We start from the raw sequence: 20,997 nt of genomic DNA on the forward strand, positions 1-20,997 counted from the left end.
AAACTCACCAAAAAAAGGTTCATGGCCAAACCTAAAACCCCTGGTTTCGCTCCACTCCACCCAATGCAGTTTGGTTTTCGTGCTCACCACTCCACGGAGACAGCTAACTGTGTCTTTGTGAAAAAGGTTAAATGTATGTTGGACACAAGCCCATAGGTAGGTGCTGTCTTCCTCGATCTCAGGAAGGCTTTTGACACTGTTGACCACCAAGTGCTCCTTACAAAGCTGACGTATTTACATTTTTCTGCAGATTCAATACAGTGGGTTAAGTCTTACTTATCGAACAGAAAACAGTGTGTTTTGGTCAACGGAGCCAAATCCCCCTACCTTGTCAACCCTGTTGGGGTTCCACAAGGTTCCATTCTTAGACCATTACTATTTTCTCTGTACATTAATGACTTGCCTAATGTATGTCCTGAGTTGAATGTGCAAATGTATGCCGATGATGCGGTCATCTTTGTACACGGGAAAAACACTGACATGATCTCATCCTGCCTCTCAAATGCTTTGGACAAGGTTCAACACTGGCTGAACAACATTTGCTTACAGTTAAATGCAAAAAAAACGTATGCATGATGTTCAGTAAACGACCAGTCAAAATCGAAGGATCCAATGTGTTTTTAAACGGAGCAGAAATAGAACTAGTCCCCCACTTCAAGTATCTTGGGGTCATATCGGACTCGAACTTGACTTTTAAGAAACATATCAAGAAAGTATCCAATACCATTAAATTTAACTTGCAACATTTTAAACAAATTAGACCTTTCTTAACTGTCAATGCTGCAAAGTCATACCTCCACTGTATGATTCTATCCCACATTGAATACTGTTTGACAAACTGGTCTTTTGCTTGTGCCAGGAACCTGAGACCCATAGAACAGCTGTACAAGAGAGCTATCAAGGTTTTTGACAGAAAGCCAAATTCATACCAACACTGTACCATCCTTGAAAAACACAATTTCTTGAATTTTGACAATTTTAAGTCTTTTAAAAGGATGTGTTTTTTTTAATAAATGTTATAAACCCCCCCCCCGCTTAGGGGAATTCATCCACAAAAAACACACTGGACGCTGCACTAGGTCAGAAACCAGAGGAGACTGTGAAGTCCACCGCAGACGGACCACTTTTGGACAACATGTCCTCTCCGTTAAAGGCAGCTCATTGTGGAATAGCCTCCCAACTGAGATATGGATTGTCCCACTCTCAATAGCTTCAAAGGTCAACTCAAAGAATGGTTGAGAAACAACCAGACGCGCAATCACTGCTAAATGCACTTTAACACAGGGGCATCTCCTCTTGCACTTTATGTAGCACTAGTACTGCTTTCATACAGAAAAAGGAAAATATTTCCAACATTCTTTTATCTAACATTGACCTGTATTTTACAATGTAAAGTAACAGTGTAATTAATGAAATAGCAATATATTAATATACAGTATATATATTGAGCAGGTTTAATGTAAATAAATGGGGCCAGCTATTTTCTACACGGCTTCCCTATACACTGTGTGTGTGCCTTCCAACTGTAGTGAAAGACATGATAAAGACATGTGGCACTCTATAGCACTTATCTTATCATATTGTAACACGCCTCTCAAAGCTATTCCAACAATCTATCACCACTCCTCTCTTAAACTTTCCGATCCGCATCATCATCCATCAATTAACCAGTGTACAGCCCAACTATATTTAAAACCGATTTATAATTGTACTCTACTAAACTGTGTATCTCAGTTGTCATTGGCTTACTATCTTCCCAACTATAATATCCTACTCATATCTCTTCTTTGCACTCTTTCTGCAGGAGAAACTGGAGACGCCTCCCACTGCGACGACACACACATGAACAACTGAACAACTTTGTAAACTGACCTTTCTCCTCTCTCACCCCCCCCCCCCCCCCCCCCCCCTATCAGTTGCACAGGAGATGCCAGAGGAGCGAACACGTGCATGTACGTCACAGGGAATGTGCTCGCAAACATGTTTGTGAACATTCTTGTGAGAACCGTGAACACAGCTTCTTTATTAGTTATATGTCCTGAACTTGTTCACCTCCTCATGTGTTCATTGTGTTGTGCACTCACATAGATCAAGCCAGAGTAGTATCTCTCTCTCAGGTTGTGCAGCACAGAGGCTTCGTTCAGGCAGGTGAGGTCGGCCATGTCTTCTACTTTGCTGAAGCGCGGGGGGTTCATTCGCTGCACCTCCTCCCTGGACAGAGTCACCTTCCTCTGGCTGTCCGTCAGCTCCACCTCCACCTCATCACCGCGCTCCTCCCGGATACTGGCCGACTGGGAGGAGAAGAAGGAGATTTAATAAAAGATCAAATGGGAGTTGAACGTAGATAGAGTTTATGTTCAATGTGAGAATCAATAGGAAGACACTTCAATGTTGCTTTTGGTAGGTAAAACACCACAGTGAACTGCAATGATTAATCATTGTCAACAGCAATTTAACAATTAAGAGCCCTAAAAAGCAAAGCCTTTATAAGATATGCAGTCAGGAAATCAATCCCTCAATAATAAAAACAAAAAAAATGGATTGATCTATTGAAGAAGTAATTGTGTTACTTAATTTGTTTTTGGAGATTATCAGCTTTTCTCTGTTAGATCTTATTAAACCTTTCTTTTTGGACTGACAAAGTCTAGAAAAGAGTATCATAAAACTAATAGTTAGTCTCATCCTTATATAAAGATACAAAAACAATGGTCTAGTCTTTTAACTCTACACTAACGTAGCTTACTGAAGAAAGCAAATATTGAAATATATTTGAAAAATGTTTGACAGCATCTCTGTCAGTGAGATTTAAAGTGAGAGTTGATATTGTATTTGTCAGCAGACAAGAATAGATGGTGACAGAAAGAGAGAAACCCTCTTGCCATGCTGTCGTTCTTGTGCTTGTCGGACAGGAAGTGTGCTCTGGGTCTGACCAGGTCACAGGATTCTGCTCTGCTACACTTTGTTCTCTCTGCTACTTGACATGCATACAGAACACATCAAATATGTGCATGTCTGTGTTTTCGTGTGTGGGTGTATATTAGTCACAGATTAAACTAGATGCTCAGACTATGAAACTGGATGAAAGTGTGTCTGTCTGTTTGTTATGATTGCGTCTATTTGGTATGTGTGTGCCATTCTCAGATCATGAGTGTAAAATGAAGTCAGTGGTGCTACAACGGCCTCTTTAACATTAAGAGGCTGAAGGAGGGTATTGTTCTATTCATAGAGCTTTCTATGAAACCAGTCCAGCAGAGAGGAGGAGACTTAGAGACAGGACACACAATTCACATGTCACATCCTACAATATGCACCAATATAACTTCTAATGTGCATGATACAAGTACCAAGGATAAGTGGAACAAATCATTGCTATGACATGGACCTTGTGATAGTCATTAGTCGTAAATGTGTTAGAGAGCATCACAAGGCATATTGAGGAACCTATTAGGATGAAGGAAAGCATGGAATAAAGTGTATCATCATGAGGACTGAAACCTTATAAAACATAATAGAGAGGCGAAGTCCCGCACATCTACTTCCGCCCCATGGGACCTTATTTCGAAAAATTATGTATTGAAGTCAATGGGGAGAGAAAGATTATCTTCCGATCCCATTTGAATTGTGCCACGAATTACACATATGATGTTTGTCAATCTTAAAAAATCATTTCCATGTCAAAAAAGTCACAGTTTGTCGTAAAACTGTTGAAATAAAAGACTATGAAAAATACTCTACTAGAAAGACTACAAATCCCAGAATCCCGGTCCCGCAAGCTGGCTCTTACGAAACCGACTAACTCCCCTGTTGTGTATACAGCTCTCAACATGCCGAGGCTTGTAGTGATTTTCACCTCTTTTAATACGTTTCACCTCATTCTGAAAGAAAGAAGTGAAATGTGCTAACGTGGCGGCCGTCTTGGTGTGTGGTGCGAGACGGGAGATGTAGTTCATTGAGCGGTTTCACACAAAAAAAGTGTTACTTCACAATTTTACCACACATTTACATTTTTTTGACTTGCAAAATGATTATTTAAATTGACAAACATCATATGTGTAATTCGTGGCACAATTCAAACGGGATCGAAAGATAATCTTTCTCTCTCCATTGACTTCAATACATACTTTTTCCGAAATAAGGTCCCATGGAGCTCCCCCTGAAGGGGAGGGACTTCGCCTCTATATAACACACACTTACAAAGACACACACCCTGTGCTGCTTTGCCTCACTTGTTTGACACACCTTTTTCGAAGGGACACACTTTGAGCTTATTATTTACCAGAGGATTAATAATAGGGTAGTGGGAAACAGGAAAACAGGTTGGGAAAAAAAATAGAGTCCCTGTAGCCCTGGGATTCCACTATCAGTTGCGTTTTTGGAAAGAAAATGTTCTCTATTTCTTTCAATCCACGCCTTACCTCAAAGCCATTCTTCTCTGACGGCACCCACACCAGCCTCTTAGCCGCCCAGTCGGCCTGGCTGGCGGCGGAGATCGTATTTTTGGGAGACCCTGGCGCCGTGACCCCCGATGTCAGTAAGCGGGTGACATCGTTCACACCGCCCCCCGTTGGCTTGGACATGGTTCTACTGGCACTGTGTGAGGGAAGGAAAAGTGACAAAAACAGTTGAACATTAAAGAGCGAGCCGGTGTTGAGAATTTATTTTCTTCACAGGCCTACTGTCTTGTTGGCTTAAATCGGGAGCACTGACGATGATGACTGACGATGAAGGTCTGACAGACAGGGACACTGATGTGATTCTGTGTCAAGACACACACACAAAATGTATGTGCAGCCACACATAAAGAAAGAGCAGTAGTGAGCATGCAAGTTGCATGCAGGCCATTTCCAGCTGAGATTGGGTCAGAGATGGCCTAATTGAAAGACAGCAAATCAAGGAGAAGAAGGGGGGAAGAAGACAGAGAGATCCGAGGGTGGAGGGCTGGAAGGTGGAGGGAGAGCGAGATACATCAATCGACTGAGTAAACTGACATGACAGGCAGAGGGGGAGGGAGCGCGAGGAAGAGGAGGAAAGGGTGGGATAGCAGTGAAAAGAGAGGCTGGAAATGGACTGAATATATTGTTAACTCAAAGAAAGTGAAGCACCCTTCCTTCTACTAGGGGCCGCTCAGTAGAGATAAAACTCTAGTGAAGACCCCACTGAGGGCTAGGAGACACAGTGAGGTGACAGTAGCTAGAAGTGGAACATGAAGAAACAGCAAGACATCCTCCAGTCAGAGACACTGTAGCACGAGAACAAGGTGTTTCTTGATTTAGTCTGACAAGTAAGAAATAATGTTCAGCTGAGAGAAAAATCTCTGGAAGGAGGAGAAAACTTGACAGAACCTGCCATCAGATAATAAGGGGTGCAACATTTAGTTTATTTAAAGAATCAGCTCTTTCGATAATCAATTTGTGATTTACGTAGTTTTTCACAAACAATGGGAATCATTTACTGGTCACAGCTTCTCAATGAGTGTTAATCATATTAAAAATACAGTTAATAACATTCTGTGTGTTAGCACGAGGCTATTAACAACCCTGCAGCTTAGAATCTGACTAAGCGACTTATTACACAGCAACTACACATTTCCACACAACTCTTATTCTAGGAGAACAGAAAGATAATTTTTCCAGATAATGAATCTGAATTTATTTTGGCAACCGAGAAAGACAGAGCCTACAATTTCAGAATGAAACCGTGTCACCAGTCTCCTGAAATCTGAATGATGCCTGATTGCTGATGTATTAATACACAGTTTTAGTAATTGAAGAACTATTTTTTTGTATCAAAATAATGTACAACAGATACAAAACTGGATTATATAGAGGAAAGAGTTGACACAAGGTGTTCAGGGAAAGAGGCATGCTTGAGTAACAGCAAATGTCAGCTTTGATCAGACAGGTATTTGTGCCGGCCAGTTAACTGTTAGGCGTCTCCATGCCTATGCAGGTATGTCATCTGGCTTGATTCCTGCTATGCATGTCACTCTCAGTTTTTTCCACTCTGTCTGTTCCTGACAGAGCCCGGTCCCCAACCCTGCCTTAACCATACCTGTTACTGCAATACGACTCAGGGTGTGGAGTCGACTCGATGACAAAAGAGTTGCCACCACCCAGCCGCTCAGTATGGGAAATATGTGATCCCTCAGTGGCATCAAACAGCTGAGCATCTGATTTTAAAGGCTTGCTTTACCATAGTGTTCTCTTAATGTCAACAAATCCAATGAAAAGACCAACACCAGCAATTCGGTAGTCCATTTGAAATACTTCTCTACTTTGAATGTAAACCTGAGTGTTTCTACCAAAGTTATTTAGAAGCTGGTCATACAAATATGTGGTTTTGAGGCTTTTGATTTAGTGCAACTGTCGGCACCATAGTTTTAAAGCAAACATAAGTAAAAAGGCAATTGTTGGGGAATACTTTTGGGAAATTATTTTCATACTGTAGTGAGTATTTACTTCACCAGGACAAGTATGTGGTTCTTATTGATAATCTAATTTTCTTCTCAAAGGTATTGGAAATGGATGAATCTAATAAACGTTTTATTACACACATGCATAGCACAGAGCACACAGTGAGTGTATACTCTGTATGTAACCTAATAGTATTAGGAGGAGTGGGCAGCTACTGTATAGCTCCCGGGGTTAGGGCTAACCATTGAAGAGCCTCCATGTAGCTGACTGATGTGTTTAATGGTTATTAGACAAGAGTGGAGGTCTGTGTGCATCGGAATAATTATATATCAGGCTTCGGCTATACAGACATGACTTCATCGTGAATTAATTTGTGTTAGGTTTTTTTAAACAATAAGATGAATCACCCTTATTACTAATTCAGCTTTAACAGTGATAATAAAACAAGACTTAGCATGTCATCATTTAAGCTGCAGTGTGGGCTGTTGCTGCTGACTCCCATTGATCCCAACTATTCACCTAAAGCAAATGCTTCACACTCACTCACTCACACACACAAACACACACACCTCACAGGTTGTCGCAGTACAGCCTGGGCTGACCATCAAACTCATCCTGCAGCAGCTGGAGTTGCCAAAAGCTGACCGCTCTCCTCCATAGCAACACCAACAGCAGCCCACGAGACAATACCTCCAGCGTCTGAACCGAGGACATTCAATGCGGGGGGTCTTGTGGGGGGTGTGCCCCTGTATAGGGTCTTGTGGGGGGTGTGCCCCTGTATATGTCTGTGTGGGTAATAAATGTGTGGGTGCCTGCGCGTGATTGTGCGTGTGCTAAACGGGTGGGGGAGCAAACAGGAGACGCCTTTTTTCTTCAGCTTTGCATCGGTGATGGTATATTGTGTCATATGCGCACTTTAGCGGACAGTGAGCTGGTATTATTAAGCCATTGTGGCTATGATGATAATTACAATGCGGCTGCATTACACTATAGCTGCGGAGTGACCCCTACATATTACCTGCATTTTAAGACTGTTACTACAGCAGAGAAACTGACGAAAGCAACCACACCTTGAACATAAGACATGAACAATCACATGAGCCCTAGCCTGAAATTAGTGGTGATCCGCATGTAGCAACAGCAAAGCCATTCTCGCTGAGAAAAATAGCCATTATTATGATGTGACACAAAGATCACAGTAGGCCAATAGGCTTAATAATAATGATATGGGTCGAAATCCCTACTAATGTGGCCATCAGACAGAATCAATGTCCAGACTTCAGGTCGTCTGGATGTAAGCCCCTCTGTGGAAGCGAACATAGTGATGAAAACTGAACGTCTCTTGTCCCAATACGTCTCATTATTAGGGTGTAATGCCACCGCATTTAGATCAACCTAGCGAGGTTAGCCAGCTACTCTGAAATATGATACGTTCAGGATATTACACCGGCTAATAACGAGTTGGATTAGAGAAAAGGGAATTAAATCTCTCACCTTCAGGTTCGGCTCAGAGTGTTGGGTAAGGCTGTGATGCGAGGAGAACCTGGGTGAGGCTGTTTCGTTGGTATTTTCCTGCCTGAGAGGTGTGTGTAGCTCACCGCATATGCGGCTTTTATCATTGCACCGCTCTGTCGCTGGAGACCGCACTCACTCGGCGAGAATAAAACAGGGAGCAGTGAGGGCAGGGCGACGGCTTCAGCCCGGGAGACACTTCCTGATAGCAGACCAACCAGGTTCGAGGAAACGGTTTTTAGTCAAGCCTTACATAGCAAATATTCCAATCAAAAGCCACAACAGAGCAATAGACCCGCCTAATGAATACGACGGGATCTTTCCGCCCCACAACTGGCATGAAACGGGTGCAGCAACGAATGGCGTTAACAGCAGCGCGACGACCTCCGTTATTAGCCAATGATAACTGACAGGGGGCGTGGCTAGCTGTAACTGACGTGACAAACAGCCAATTGGAAGGCTGCAACAGGTGCCTGTGCGGCACTCTCGCGCTAGAGTAGTGAGATTTGCGCGCCCTTTGTTTACCACTGTGGCGGTGAGGGTCCGCAGACACAGATCTCAGATCGGATTTGTTTGAATCCCCAAACAAACACAACCGACGGTTAGCTTTGAATGATCTGATCCTAGGCGCGTAATACAGATCACATCACAATATCCGACTGTAGCTGGGGTACCAGGGTTCCAGGGTTATCCTTCAATATACCTCAACTTTTCATTTTTATTTATTCAGTCAAATTAAACAATACATGAAAAATAATTCCATCTCACTGTCACTAAAGTAAGCCTATGAGGCTCTGGAAAAGATAAATGTTCCTATAAAAACTAATTAATGACTATTTTCCTTTTAATGGCAGGTTAGTTTTTGTGTTCTCCATATGATATAATAAAAACATTATTATAGGGTTATTAATATTTTCAGAAGGTGTGTTTTCTTCTTCTGACTTCTCGGCAGTAATCGTTATGCAAAAGGTTATAGGTCATTTAGACATACGTTACAACACGATAAATATAATCTATAAGGGTTAATTGTCATTGTATAATTCTGTAATTCTGTCTGAATTGTTTGGTTAAGGTTTAAATTCACATAGGCCCCTACGCAAACATAGATGTTTAGTGTGGTGATAAACTACACTTTACATCTAGATGATATGTTTTAAAATGATCAAACTTTAAGGAAAATCAATGACGAAGCAAACAATAGAAATTCAATCCCTGTGTTTTATTTGCTCTTTAAAACAGTTCAGTTTCATTTGGAAGTGTCCCATGTCTGAGGCAGTTTTGAAATTACATTTCAGTGGTGAAGCAGAAAGGTTTCCATTTATCTTTATAAAATTGACCTAGCTAGCTACAGCCTATATTTGTTTCATCTTATTCATTTATTAAAAATGTATATCATGTCTTTTACACTGTGTATATTATACATACTTATGATATAAAAAGTGTGAACTGTGAGCATTGAATCCTAATCAACCAGTGAAATAACCCGAATAACCTATGTGTTATTGGGGTTTTGAACAGCGCTATCGTAAAGTGATGGTGCAGAAAGTTCAAGTTACAAGTGGAGGCAGGGTGAGAGACATGACCCACCACGCTTCCTATAAATAGTACATGGAGCCATGAAGGAGAGGTGTAAGAGACGACACAAACCTAAAACAGCATTAACACTATTCTTAAAAGTTTAATATGTTATAAACACCTCAAACCCCACTGAGGTAAGAATCTTTCAATAATAATAGTGAAACATTGCGACCGATGCATTGAGGTTGACGTGCTGATCCAGCAACACTACTGTGATGTTTGATTAGTGATACAAGTCTCCATATAGCCCACTACTTTTGTGCAAAGAACAAGTTCCCAGGATGTGCGTTGGACAGGCTGATTATTGGTCAACATTTAATATCATGTTTAGTCCTCCTGACACTGAGTTACCTTAACCAACACATTCTGTCATCAAATACTTAAAAACTCTGGTGGTTACAAGATCTAAAATAAACAAGAGCATTCCAAGTGTTTTGCAATATAACTACAAAGTGCAAACAAATAAATACATCAGTCTCCAATACAATACATCTGAAAGTCCCTTTATGTTCTCAGTTTATGTTCATAATGAGACTTCTCTATCACTGAGCAGAGAATAGGCATTTTTGTCTACTCAGAACAACATCCTGCAAAGTGATTGAAAAAACATTCATGCATTAGAAGCATTATGCAAATACACACATAAGCTTTAAGCACATTTCATATTAACATAACATCAACTGCTGCAGATGAAGGGCCAGTTGCAAAATCTCTGGTTTGTTAAGAAGGCACCGCTCACTACACTGTTCTCACAATTTGTTAGAGAAACCAAGAATTAGAGTAGGGGGTCATTTAATGTAGTGGGCACAAAAATACTGAATACTTTTATATTAATCTGGTGTATTTTCCAGTTCAATCCACATCCACTTGTCCAGATGTTAGAAAGAGGCTCTATTTCTCAAAGACGAAGAACGACAAGCCACGATCCCCATCGTTACGTCAAAGATCTATATTAATGAACTAAACTGGACAACATCATCTGTCATTGTTTGAAAATGACTAAAGCTACAATGATTCCTCTGACCAGATGGCATTCAACTCAACACAAGTGTTGGATTAAATGAAGCAAATGTTACAATCGTTGAAAATTTTTTTGCATTACAAATAGGAGAAAAAGCCAAAAATAAGAACATGACATGGAAAAGAAACTGCTCAAAATTGCTGCTACTTTTCAGCTGTTTCTCCCTGTCCATGCTGTTGCTCTGCTTTGTCTCTACAAGTAGCCTTAACTCAACTATATTCTCAACAGCTCCCCCAAGCTCAAAGTATCACAAAATAATACACTATCCATACTTACCATATGAAAATATAACAGTATAAATGATAAATCAGCATCATAGTTGGTTACATTCCTGAGTTGTACCTCAGAAGGTACACTTCCATTCATTTCATACAGAAGGACCTAAAACAGAGGTCAGCAATGTCAGCAGATCCCAAAACTGGAGGTGCAGTTACATGGTAGAGCCACCATGGGGTGCTCTTGTATATTGTGCCACACAGGCAGTAGAGTCAGGTGGGCGTGTTGTGGTGTGATGGGCCAGATGTTAGTCTTGGCAAACACGTTTTCAATGATCGTGAAAGATTGCCAGGACCAATTAGACAACTAAACCAGTGTAGTAACCCTGCTCCCCAAAAGAGTGACTCAAAACCATGCTCAAAACCTCCCACTGTCTCTCTATCTGTCCATTTCCTTAATATGTCTCTGAGGTATCTAATCTGTATAGTAGCACTCATCTCAATCTTGATCATTTTAAAATGTCTAGGCGATCACTTGACTTGTTCCTGCTCTGGACTTTCCTTACCTCTCCAATTGCAGTAAACAATGCCACTTCGTATGATGTATCCCAACACTGGCCCCATTTCCTTGGTTGGCCCATTCCTATACCCGTCTTACCCTCTCTATGAGCCTGTCTTTTAAGCCACTTGGTCAACTTCCTCCTCTATTCTCTTAAGGACTCCTGTCCTACAGGTTCAGTTGTAGTGGAGATGTTCTGCCAGGGATTGCCTTCTGGTCGGAGAGGATGGACACTCGGGGTCTTTGCCAGGCTCTTTATCGGAGGAGATTAGCTCCAGAGCCACTTCGTTCTCATAGCAGAATGACGAGCGTGAGCCGTGAATGCACTTCTGCTCGACCAACTCTTTAGCGCTGCATGAAGGGGTGTCCGGGATCTCATATGTCCGATGAAAGAATGAGTAGTCCACCTGGAAAAATGGCAGAAGACTTTTTAATACGCATAAGGTTACAAGTTGAGAGTCTAAAGCCAGGCCAGCAGCTCTGTGAGGCTGTATTTGGGTATAGCAGTGCTATTCTCACAATAATAATATTGACATGCTGTTATTTAGAAATGCAATGGTACAGTTTATGTGTTCAACATCTAAGTGTTATATGTTGGCATGCTAACATTAGCTATTTAGCACTAACCATGGGTACAACAAGTGCAACTGTGGCTGATGGGGATGTCTGATTAGTTATCCGGTCAAATGTCAATAAATGCAAAAGAAAGTTGATCCATTTTCTTTGTTTCGGAAACTTAAAGTTTTTGTCCACAATACATTAATTATTACACAAATCTATTATCAAGATTGTTACAGATTCATTGAATAGTAGACTACTAATCGATTCATCTTTGCAGCTCTATTTTGCAGACCATAAACCAAAGTAATGGACATGCCCTAATTAATATGCAACATCCTTTCCCCCCCCTGTACAGTTCATCTCTACTAACTTCCTTTCTGACCTGGTAGCAGTCTTTCCTCTCGAAGAGCACTGGTTCGAATCGGTGTCCCCAGGTAATTTCAGAAGCCAGATATGAGCTACGGCACTGTGTGGTCATGGCTGTGGCCTCCACCATGCCCTCAAGTATGACCACCACCTCCAATTCAGAATCATTCTCCAGAGTCTTTCGGTCAATCTCAAAGAAGGGTGACTCGTCATCAATCTCATGGACTATTGTCACTGGCGAGACCAAGAAGATGCGGTCTGTGCCGTTATCAAAACCCACGTTGATGTCCATATTGTCCAGCGGGAGGAACTCTCCCTCTTCTGTCACCCGTGGCTGAAATTGAGAATGGAGAAAAGTCACAATTGGATACATTAAGCCTTAGACATAGCATGTTGTTATGCTGCACATTTTCATATGTGGGAAAATATTGAATGGAGGCTAGAACCTATTTAATAATGAATCAAATTAGCAAGAAGCCGGGGTCACGTGATCAACCGAAGTGAAATCAAACCTTTATTCTGGCTATAAAATGCAACTCAGTTGTAAAGAAAACGGGGGATTGATCGGAAACCTTGAATATTGTCAATGGACATTTTAAATACACTTTAAGATACACAATCCCCAAGGTCATCTTTAGAACATATCTGAACCTGACGCAAAAGCTTAGTATTAGGTTACTTTAGTCATACATAGGCTTAACACTCACCCAACTCTTACTATGGAACAATATCCAGACCCAGCCTTTAGAATTGTATTTCTTTGATCCTCGCAAACTTAATCCCATCTGCCCAGGGTGAACTTTGATATGGTCGTGCTATTAAAAGGGATCAAATTGTCTATGCTCTAGTCCTAATATTCCACAGAGTTTACCCTCCGGACAGCTCTGGCAGCATAAACAGTTATACACAGCGTGGGTGATGACAAACATTCATAGTAAACATGTTTTAAAGTACCCGGACTGTATGGTAAACATCAGCATAAGTACAGTACAATCACCTAACTCACATACAGCAGACATAAGGGGAAATGAGATGACGAAGGACAATGGCTCTCAGTTTAAGAATTGTGGGCAAGTTAATCCATGGTAAATCTTCCTAACCCCTGAGGGGAAATAAAACAAGCTCTCATTAACTACGCTCCACAGAATACAGGCCAGATGGTCTAAGCGCTCTCTCTTTCTCTCCACTGCAACCTTTTTCCCTCTACCGCTATCTCTCTAAACAAATTAAATTTTCTTTTTGGTAAATTGGTTTACGTCTGTTTTAGCATCTCCAATTGACATCATGTAACTTAAAATAGAAAAGCTTTCCTCTTTTGATAATTGCCAAACTTTCTGGCGTCTCTATTTCCTATCATGGTAATGATCTCCCTTCACTTACCTTCAGTAGTTGTGCTCGAACATGTGCTTCTACCAGGTGGCTCTTGCGTAGGTTTCCGACCCTCCACATCATACAGAGTTTCCCATCCCTCATCGCCACCACAGCTGTTTCAGAGAACACCAGTGTCTCGTTGCGCTTCTTGGGCTTAGCAATCTTTGCCATAACTGCCCCGATGATGAAGGCGTCGATAATGCAGCCCACAATGCACTGCAAAATGACCGCAATCACCGCCAGGGGACATTCTTCGGTCACACTTCTGAAGCCGTAACCAATGGATGTCTGCGTCTCCAAGGAGAATAGAAAGGCTGCCATGAAGCTGTTCACCTCGAGGAAGCATTTCTCCTCCAACACTGCCTCTCTATCAGACTCTCCTCCGGACCCGGCCTCTCCTGATCCTGGAGAGGAACCTGAGCTGGGGGTTAGCCGAATGGAGAAGTCCCCATGCATGGAGGCAATGAGCCAGAAGACAAATCCAAAGAGTAGCCAGGAGAGAAGGAAGGAGAGGGTGAAGATGACAAGCATCCAGCGCCAGCGGATGTCCACACAGGTTGTGAAGAGGTCGCTGAGGTAGCGCTGGCCCCTCTCGCTCATGTTGACGAAGGTGACGTTGCAGCGTCCGTCCTTGCCCACAAAGCGCTGTCGGGGCCTGCGGCTGGAGCGCCTGGTTCGCCGGCGGTTGGTAGTGGAGGGGGAAGAGAGCGATTCCTGGTCCGAGGATGAACGGACCTTTCCTCTTCCCCCTACACTACTGCCTCTTGCACTCCTTAGTGCCGAGCACATTCCTCCTGCTCTCACCCCGCCTTCTCCTGCATCTCCCCCGACTCCAATGGCATTCTGCCTCCGTACATTGTTGGTGTTGCTCTGGAGTGGTAGAGGTATGCCATTTAGGGCATGGGTCGGGGAGAGGCTGGTTGGGGTCGCTGACCCCGTTGGACTCCCCCCTGCCCAAGCCGTATCGGCAGCACTCTGTGCCAGCCTCATGACCTCCTCCTCCTCCACTGGCCCATCAACCACAGCACTGAAGCGCCGCTTCACACGTGCTGCTCCCATCATCTATAATAAAGTGTCCTCCCTCGTATGGTGAACAGTAACTGTATTCCTCAGTGTTGCCTTGATTTGATTGTTGACGTGCAAGTAAGCTCCTTGATACTATCAGTTCAGTATGTAGTGCTAACAATGCAGTCCGTCTTTCAGTCCTTAATGAAGAGACAACTGCAAGTCCAAAGAGGCAAATGGTAACCAGAGGATAATGCCCTCCAAGACCATTGATCAGTCACGTAAGTATCTCCCAGTAGATTCTATCTTTTCAGTAATAGATTCCACAGCAAACAGTGTGGGCTTTCTTGAAGTAGGGTTCATGGGTGCATCAATTAACAACAAATATCCTTAAATCATACTCCCTGAGCGAGGCGAGCTGAAAAGAAGAATGTCAGCAGCAGTCCGAGGAGTCTTATCACTGTGACCCACAGTTTACAATAATGTCTAGGAGTGGTGTGGCCTGATTGATCACGAAAGCATGCAGGATTGGTTCAGTTCAAAACAAGCCTCAAGCAGGTATAAGGTAACAAAAGCTTTAAACTGATAATGCAATCGGGTAGCAGGTTGAAGGATGACATGTAAAGGATATACAGCTTGATACAGGGTTCTTACTGTGACAAGATGCATACAGACAGATCAATGCAAGAGATTAACTTAAAATGGGATGATATGATAAAAACATGTTCAACATGCAGTCAGAAAAGAAAGAAAAAACATGCCAATTCTTACAATGAGTTTTCTCCAGTTTCATAATCCCTTGGGATGGGTATGAGGAAACAAAGAGTACAGGTCTTTCAGTACACTCAAACGCCTACAATCATCAATGACTATTCAGTGCAAATATATATTTGATAAAGCATTGAGGATACTACAAACAATAAGTGTTACATTTCAGTTGCCAAGGAAATGTCAGCTTTGGCCAACAAGAGCATCCCAACTTGAAGAGGCATGTCTGGTTGCTACTTCCTGTTTGATCATGTCACTGCTTTTACAATTTCACATTTTCTTTCCAATGGTCTATACATCTGTATGAAGGCCATTGTCAGTTTTTTTGCGGGATGTTTTACTGACTGAATAATATTGAGCTGAACTACAGTGGTGTTATCACCTGCTACACTTAGTCTTTCAGAGCAGACATACCTCATTACAGCTCAGCATTAGGGCTAAGAAATCGCATTTACCTGACAAAAGATAGGATGAGAAGAAAAGAGAGTTTACTTTGACCAATCTCCAACACTACTTAAGTTTTAAGCTTCAAGTCACATTGAGAGTAAAGGTAAGAATACAGGTCACCTTAGGAAGTGTTCTATGATCGAGGCGGGGCACCAAAGTGGATAGATCAGGTGTGTGCCACAGAAGGAGAAGTGCTGCGAACTAAAGGGGCTGAGAGCGTAAGTGGGCTTTTGGTTTGTAGTTTGTACTCATCATCGGTGTTTGAACTAGGTAAAAAAGGCAACATGAACATGAGAGGATTTCAATAAACAAAATAGAAGATTTTCATTGTCAAAAACATGGATGAGCATAGAAAATTCCTTATTCTTGAAAACTGATTTGAAAATGTGTCTGAAAATCAAAAGCTATGCTTGTATATTTAGTATTTCCCTTGCCCAACCATTTCAGGAGAACTCTTCCACGTATCCCTGACAAGAACACAGAGTTTCACATACTTGTTGGAAAAGTAGACTATACACATAACCCTGCACTGTGGTGAGAACAATCCACTGCTATAACGGTACAAATAAAGAAGCCATTTTCTTCAACCAGTTACAGCAGGGAGGACAAAAGTCTACAACAAATGGAAATGGGGAAAGAGATCCCTCCTGAAGTGTGAAGTGACATAAGGGTTCATCTTGGCTTATGTTGACCTCTCTTTATGACACATGTTCAGTGTAAAGCCATTGATCTTTGGAGGAAAGTCAAGGAAAGAGTCTGCTGGTTTTCCGTACTCTTTACCAAGATGTTGCCGTTTGATTTTCCTTTGACAGTCTTGAAACAAAAAGAGAATAACAATTAAAGGTGAGGTAAAACATTTAAAACTGCTGAAACAGATGCTTCAGTAGTTATCCTTTTGTGTCAAAAGAGACCTTTCTCTCTTGAAATCACTGAATATATTCACATTTGATATCAATTCAAATCTTAAACACACTGTAAACAGTATAATGTACCTTTTAGTTACGCTCTTATTCAGTCCTTGCGTTGGTACTGGAAGCGTTAGTCATTCCTTTTCACTTGAAGAACCAAATTCCATCACGACAAAGGAAAACACGTGCCCAGATGTGAAAGCATGGAGCCTGGGAAGAGAAAAGGACAGAAATAATAACATCATTTTCCATTTCTATCTTATGAAAACAATTCTGTACCTTAAGGGCAGAAATCAGTATCAAAGCATACACCATTTTAAACTTGGGTATTCTGAAGTGCAGCTGTTATTCATCAAAATACATTTCTATGTACTGATGGATGTAAGTTCATAGAGAAAACTGTCCCGTTACCAAAAAGGACTGAACTTCAGTTAGGAAACCAAGTGGTACAGGATGACCTTTCTTTGATAAACAAGTATTGGTGGATCAAAGCCAATGGACTTGAAGAATTGGAGGGGATTTCCTTGGGCCAATGTTGAGACTGGGAATGTAGTTCAGATGAAGGACTGAGATAAACTGGACTGGTTGGGGGGGGAAGAGGTCGTATGTCTTGCAGGGGAGATGGCGATATGCTGTGGATTACAGCTGCGCTCGTGACTTTGGTAATCTCACCGGTGGTCTAACTAATCCCTTGAGGATTTACGTAAGAGCCACTACACAAGGTGGCAAGGATATCATAAAGTATGTTTCTATTTATACACATAGAAGATATGAATATGATGTGGGGAAAAGTATGATATACTATTGTATGATATAAACCAACAAATGTAACTGTCTACAAATGCTGACTTCTAAATACAGTGTTTAGCTTGAGTTGCTTTCACTAGAATTTGAAACGTGTCCTCGTGTTCTACATCGATGAATACAAAAAACAGCATCCTTTTGGCCACTGTAATTGAAAGAGTCTGCTGCTTAACTGTCAACTAATGTGTGGATCATCATGCTGGTGTGATGTCATAAGATCTGGCGATGAGAGGGGAGATGAGAAACCACTAATTTAATGCATGAAAAGGCGATAAAACTTCTAACAAATGTACTTTCTTTGGGTAAAAAGAATGCAAACCAGTACAGGATTTGCATAATTATACTAAATAAAGTACCTAAACTTTTATTAAACTGCTAAATGTAGTAAAAGTTGTAATACGTTAGGTACCTTATTAACTAGACAAGAAATTGTAAATGGTGGAACAATATATGAAGTAAACTCAGATTGAACCGAGAGATCTTTTAAGGTCTTTCCCATGAAATAATAAAGACAGACTTTCCAAGGCTTATGTTGCTCAATGTTCAGTTAATGAACAGATGTGTGAGCAGGCAGTCCTGACCTTGAGGTCTCTACTGTAGCTCCTGCCAACGCTACATAATGAACACGTTCTCAGGTCTGCCATCTCCGTGATTGGGTTGAAGTGTCGCTGGACAACTGACGACAGTAGCTGGAGGAGGTGATGAGGGATGTGTGTGTGTGTGTGTGTGTGTGTGTGTGTGTGTGTGTGTGTGTGTGTGTGTGTGTGTGTGTGTGTGTGTGTGTGTGTGTGTGTGTGTGTGTGTGTGTGTGTGTGTGTGTGTGTGTGTGTGTGTGTGTGTGTGTGTGTGTGTGTGTGTGTGTGTGTGTGTGTGTGCAATGTGAGGGGTAAATGTGTCCTTATCCTGGCGAGGTGACAAATGTCTCAAATAACTTCTCATATAAGAACCTGCAGGGCTGTGTGGGAAAACACATGTGAAGCTTCACAGTGTCAGGCGATCAGAGCAGTTCTGGTCTGCAGTCCTGCCTCGTTTATGATAAATGCTGAAACATGTTTTCTAATGTTTGATCTTCTAATGTTTGTCGGTCCTTCTAAAAACCAGATCCTTTGCAGCAAACACCAGACTCTTATATTATGTACGGGTTGACACTTGAGGGCAAACCAAATACAATTACCTTCAACATTTTTGTTTTACTTGTGTGAATATAGTTTTGAGGGTATAACAGTGTTTTGCATTTTATTGAGTACACATTTGACATGTTGGGAGAGGCATTGATAATCACAACCAATCAGGTGGAGATAGGGTCATTAGTAAACCCCTATAGATCAGGGGCCGTATTCACAAAGGATCTTAGGGCTAAAAGTAGCTCCTAACTGGCGAATTTAGGAGAAACTCCTAAACATAATGGGCGTGTCAGTCTTAAATTTAGGACTCCTAATTGTATTCACTAAGAGCAATTCACAAAGTATTTTAGGCCTAAAAGTAGCACCTAAGTTTAGGAGAGCTTAAAAGTCCTCCAGAGGACTCCTAACTCAGTAAGACCTATTCACAAAGAATCTGAAAATGGCTGAGAGGCTAAATGTTTTGGAGACAATGGAAGACTGTGAATTGATCAAGAGATATAGGCTAAATCGTGAGGGTATCAAACTTGTTGTGGAATTAGTGCGGGATGCAATAACATCCCCGACTAACAGGAATAACCCGATTAGTCTGGAAATAAAATGTTTGGCAACACTACGATATTTAGCAACAGGGAAAATGCAACTTTGCAATGCCGACGATTTAGGAATATCGCAACCATCAGTCAGCCGTGCCATAAACCAAACCATCAGCGCGCTCTCTAGACCACATATCATCCAACAGTTTATCCGGTTTCCTTTGGACAATCAACAACTACACAGGATCAAAGCCAACTTCATGGCAATTGCAGGTATGCCCGGTGCGGTCGGTGCTATTGACGGGACGCACATAAAAATAATTGCGCCCTCAAAAGATGAGGACGTGTTCATCAATAGAAAGAAAGTACCGGTACATTCCATCAACACGCAGATTGTTTTCATTCATCATGATAGGGGGACTTGAACGGCGGTATGGGCTGTTATTGAAAGTGTTTAAGTGCTGGAAATATGCTCATTGGATAATAGTTTTCAGGGTGCTTTTAATTGTCTCCTTGATTTAATGCAATTTACGTATTTTTATTGTTTGCTCTCTCTCTTTAACGTGCATATCCAACGTCATTATCGTAGTCTGCACAAACTTGTCATCATGCGTGTATTCTGCTAACTGCACTGTCCAAAACTATTTGATAGGAATACATTTCTAGCCTAGGCTATTTCCTTGTTTTTCGGTGATTTAGTGGGCTCGTTTGTGGGATGTTCCAGATGAGTTTCACCGAGACCGCCTGCTCTGAACAACCAATCACCGTACTGACCGCTTCTAAACTCATGCACGAGAATCGACGTTATCCATAGCAACGGCGCGTCACTCTTAGTTCACTCTTAGTGATTTATCCTTAGTATGAGTAGGTCTCAGCGGCTTTGTGAATAACTTTTAAGAAAAAACTCCTACGTAAAATGTTTTAGCGCGAGTTAGGAGCACTCCTAGCGGTAAGATAAAATGCTTTGTGAATACTGCCCCAGATCATCATATTTTTTCCCCTCTTTCTTTTAAGTTGATTTTGTGAACAGTATGTTTTTAACAGTTGATTACCCTGAACTTTAAGTATAATTCAACTGAAAAACCAATACTTTTTTTTTTTTTTTTAAATCGTTTTATTTCGATGATGTTGTTTTCATAATCGTTGCAAGCCAAAATCGCAATTGCGATTAAAATATGATTAATTGATCAGCCCTAATGTTTTGTAGTCTTTCATCTACAGATTAAATGACAATGAAAACAATACCTAACTTGCAACTCGTTCTATAATATGTAGCTGCTTCCTGATAATATAAAGTAGTTTATATCACAAATGAATGTAAACTTTAACTTGGCAACATGATATCCTAGCAATGAAAATATCAGAAAAGTTATTCATCATCCAGGTGATCATCTTCCATCATCCATTGTAGATTATATTTGAATATAGTCCCTGAGGTTTGAGCAAAACGGACCACAAACAGCTGTCTGATTGTTTAACAACTCGCTGGTTACAATAAGCAAGCATTTCCAAACAAATACAGAAACAGATCTTCCTTGACGATCATTTTTAGAGTTCTTCTGCTAAACGACATAAATCCACTTTCATTACCGCCATCTTTTTTCATAGTGAGTCTTCTCACCACGTATGCCGCCTCTCTATAGCACCTCCCATGTCCTCTTTCTATCCAGATTATCTGACCATATTAAGGTGTTATGTGGTCAGATTAGATTTGCAGGGAATATGATTTGAGTGTCATTGAAATAGACACTGAATAAACCGTGTTCTTCATTTTGTCACTCTACTTACTCCGCGTGTCATGGAATCAGCCCC

General features: G+C 41.4%; 2 protein-coding genes across 13 annotated transcripts in view; both read right to left on the reverse strand.

Annotated features, from left to right (window-relative positions):
• The window catches only part of myh14 (myosin, heavy chain 14, non-muscle), a 34,886-nt gene extending 26,609 nt beyond the window's left edge, over positions 1-8,277 (reverse strand). For all 10 annotated transcript variants that reach the window (XM_079640491.1, XM_079640488.1, XM_079640490.1 and 7 more), the window contains exons 1-3: positions 7,908-8,277; positions 4,416-4,590; positions 2,085-2,291 (exon numbers count right to left, since the gene is read on the reverse strand). In XM_079640491.1, the coding sequence (XP_079496617.1) occupies positions 2,085-2,291; positions 4,416-4,577 (369 nt within the window). In that variant the 5' untranslated portion in view covers positions 4,578-4,590; positions 7,908-8,277. The remainder of the gene's footprint in view (positions 1-2,084; positions 2,292-4,415; positions 4,591-7,907) is intronic.
• Positions 8,278-9,183: 906 nt separating this feature from the next.
• Positions 9,184-20,997, reverse strand: part of kcnj14 (potassium inwardly rectifying channel subfamily J member 14) — a 32,640-nt gene continuing 20,826 nt past the window's right edge. For all 3 annotated transcript variants that reach the window (XM_079640140.1, XM_079640139.1, XM_079640141.1), the window contains 4 exons: positions 16,809-16,934; positions 13,606-16,629; positions 12,242-12,559; positions 9,184-11,705 (listed from right to left, as the gene is read on the reverse strand). In XM_079640140.1, the coding sequence (XP_079496266.1) occupies positions 11,475-11,705; positions 12,242-12,559; positions 13,606-14,658 (1,602 nt within the window). In that variant the 5' untranslated portion in view covers positions 14,659-16,629; positions 16,809-16,934 and the 3' untranslated portion in view covers positions 9,184-11,474. The remainder of the gene's footprint in view (positions 11,706-12,241; positions 12,560-13,605; positions 16,630-16,808; positions 16,935-20,997) is intronic.

The sequence above is a fragment of the Notothenia rossii genome (assembly GCF_949606895.1).
Source record: "Notothenia rossii genome assembly, chromosome: 7".
NCBI lineage: Eukaryota > Metazoa > Chordata > Actinopteri > Perciformes > Nototheniidae > Notothenia > Notothenia rossii.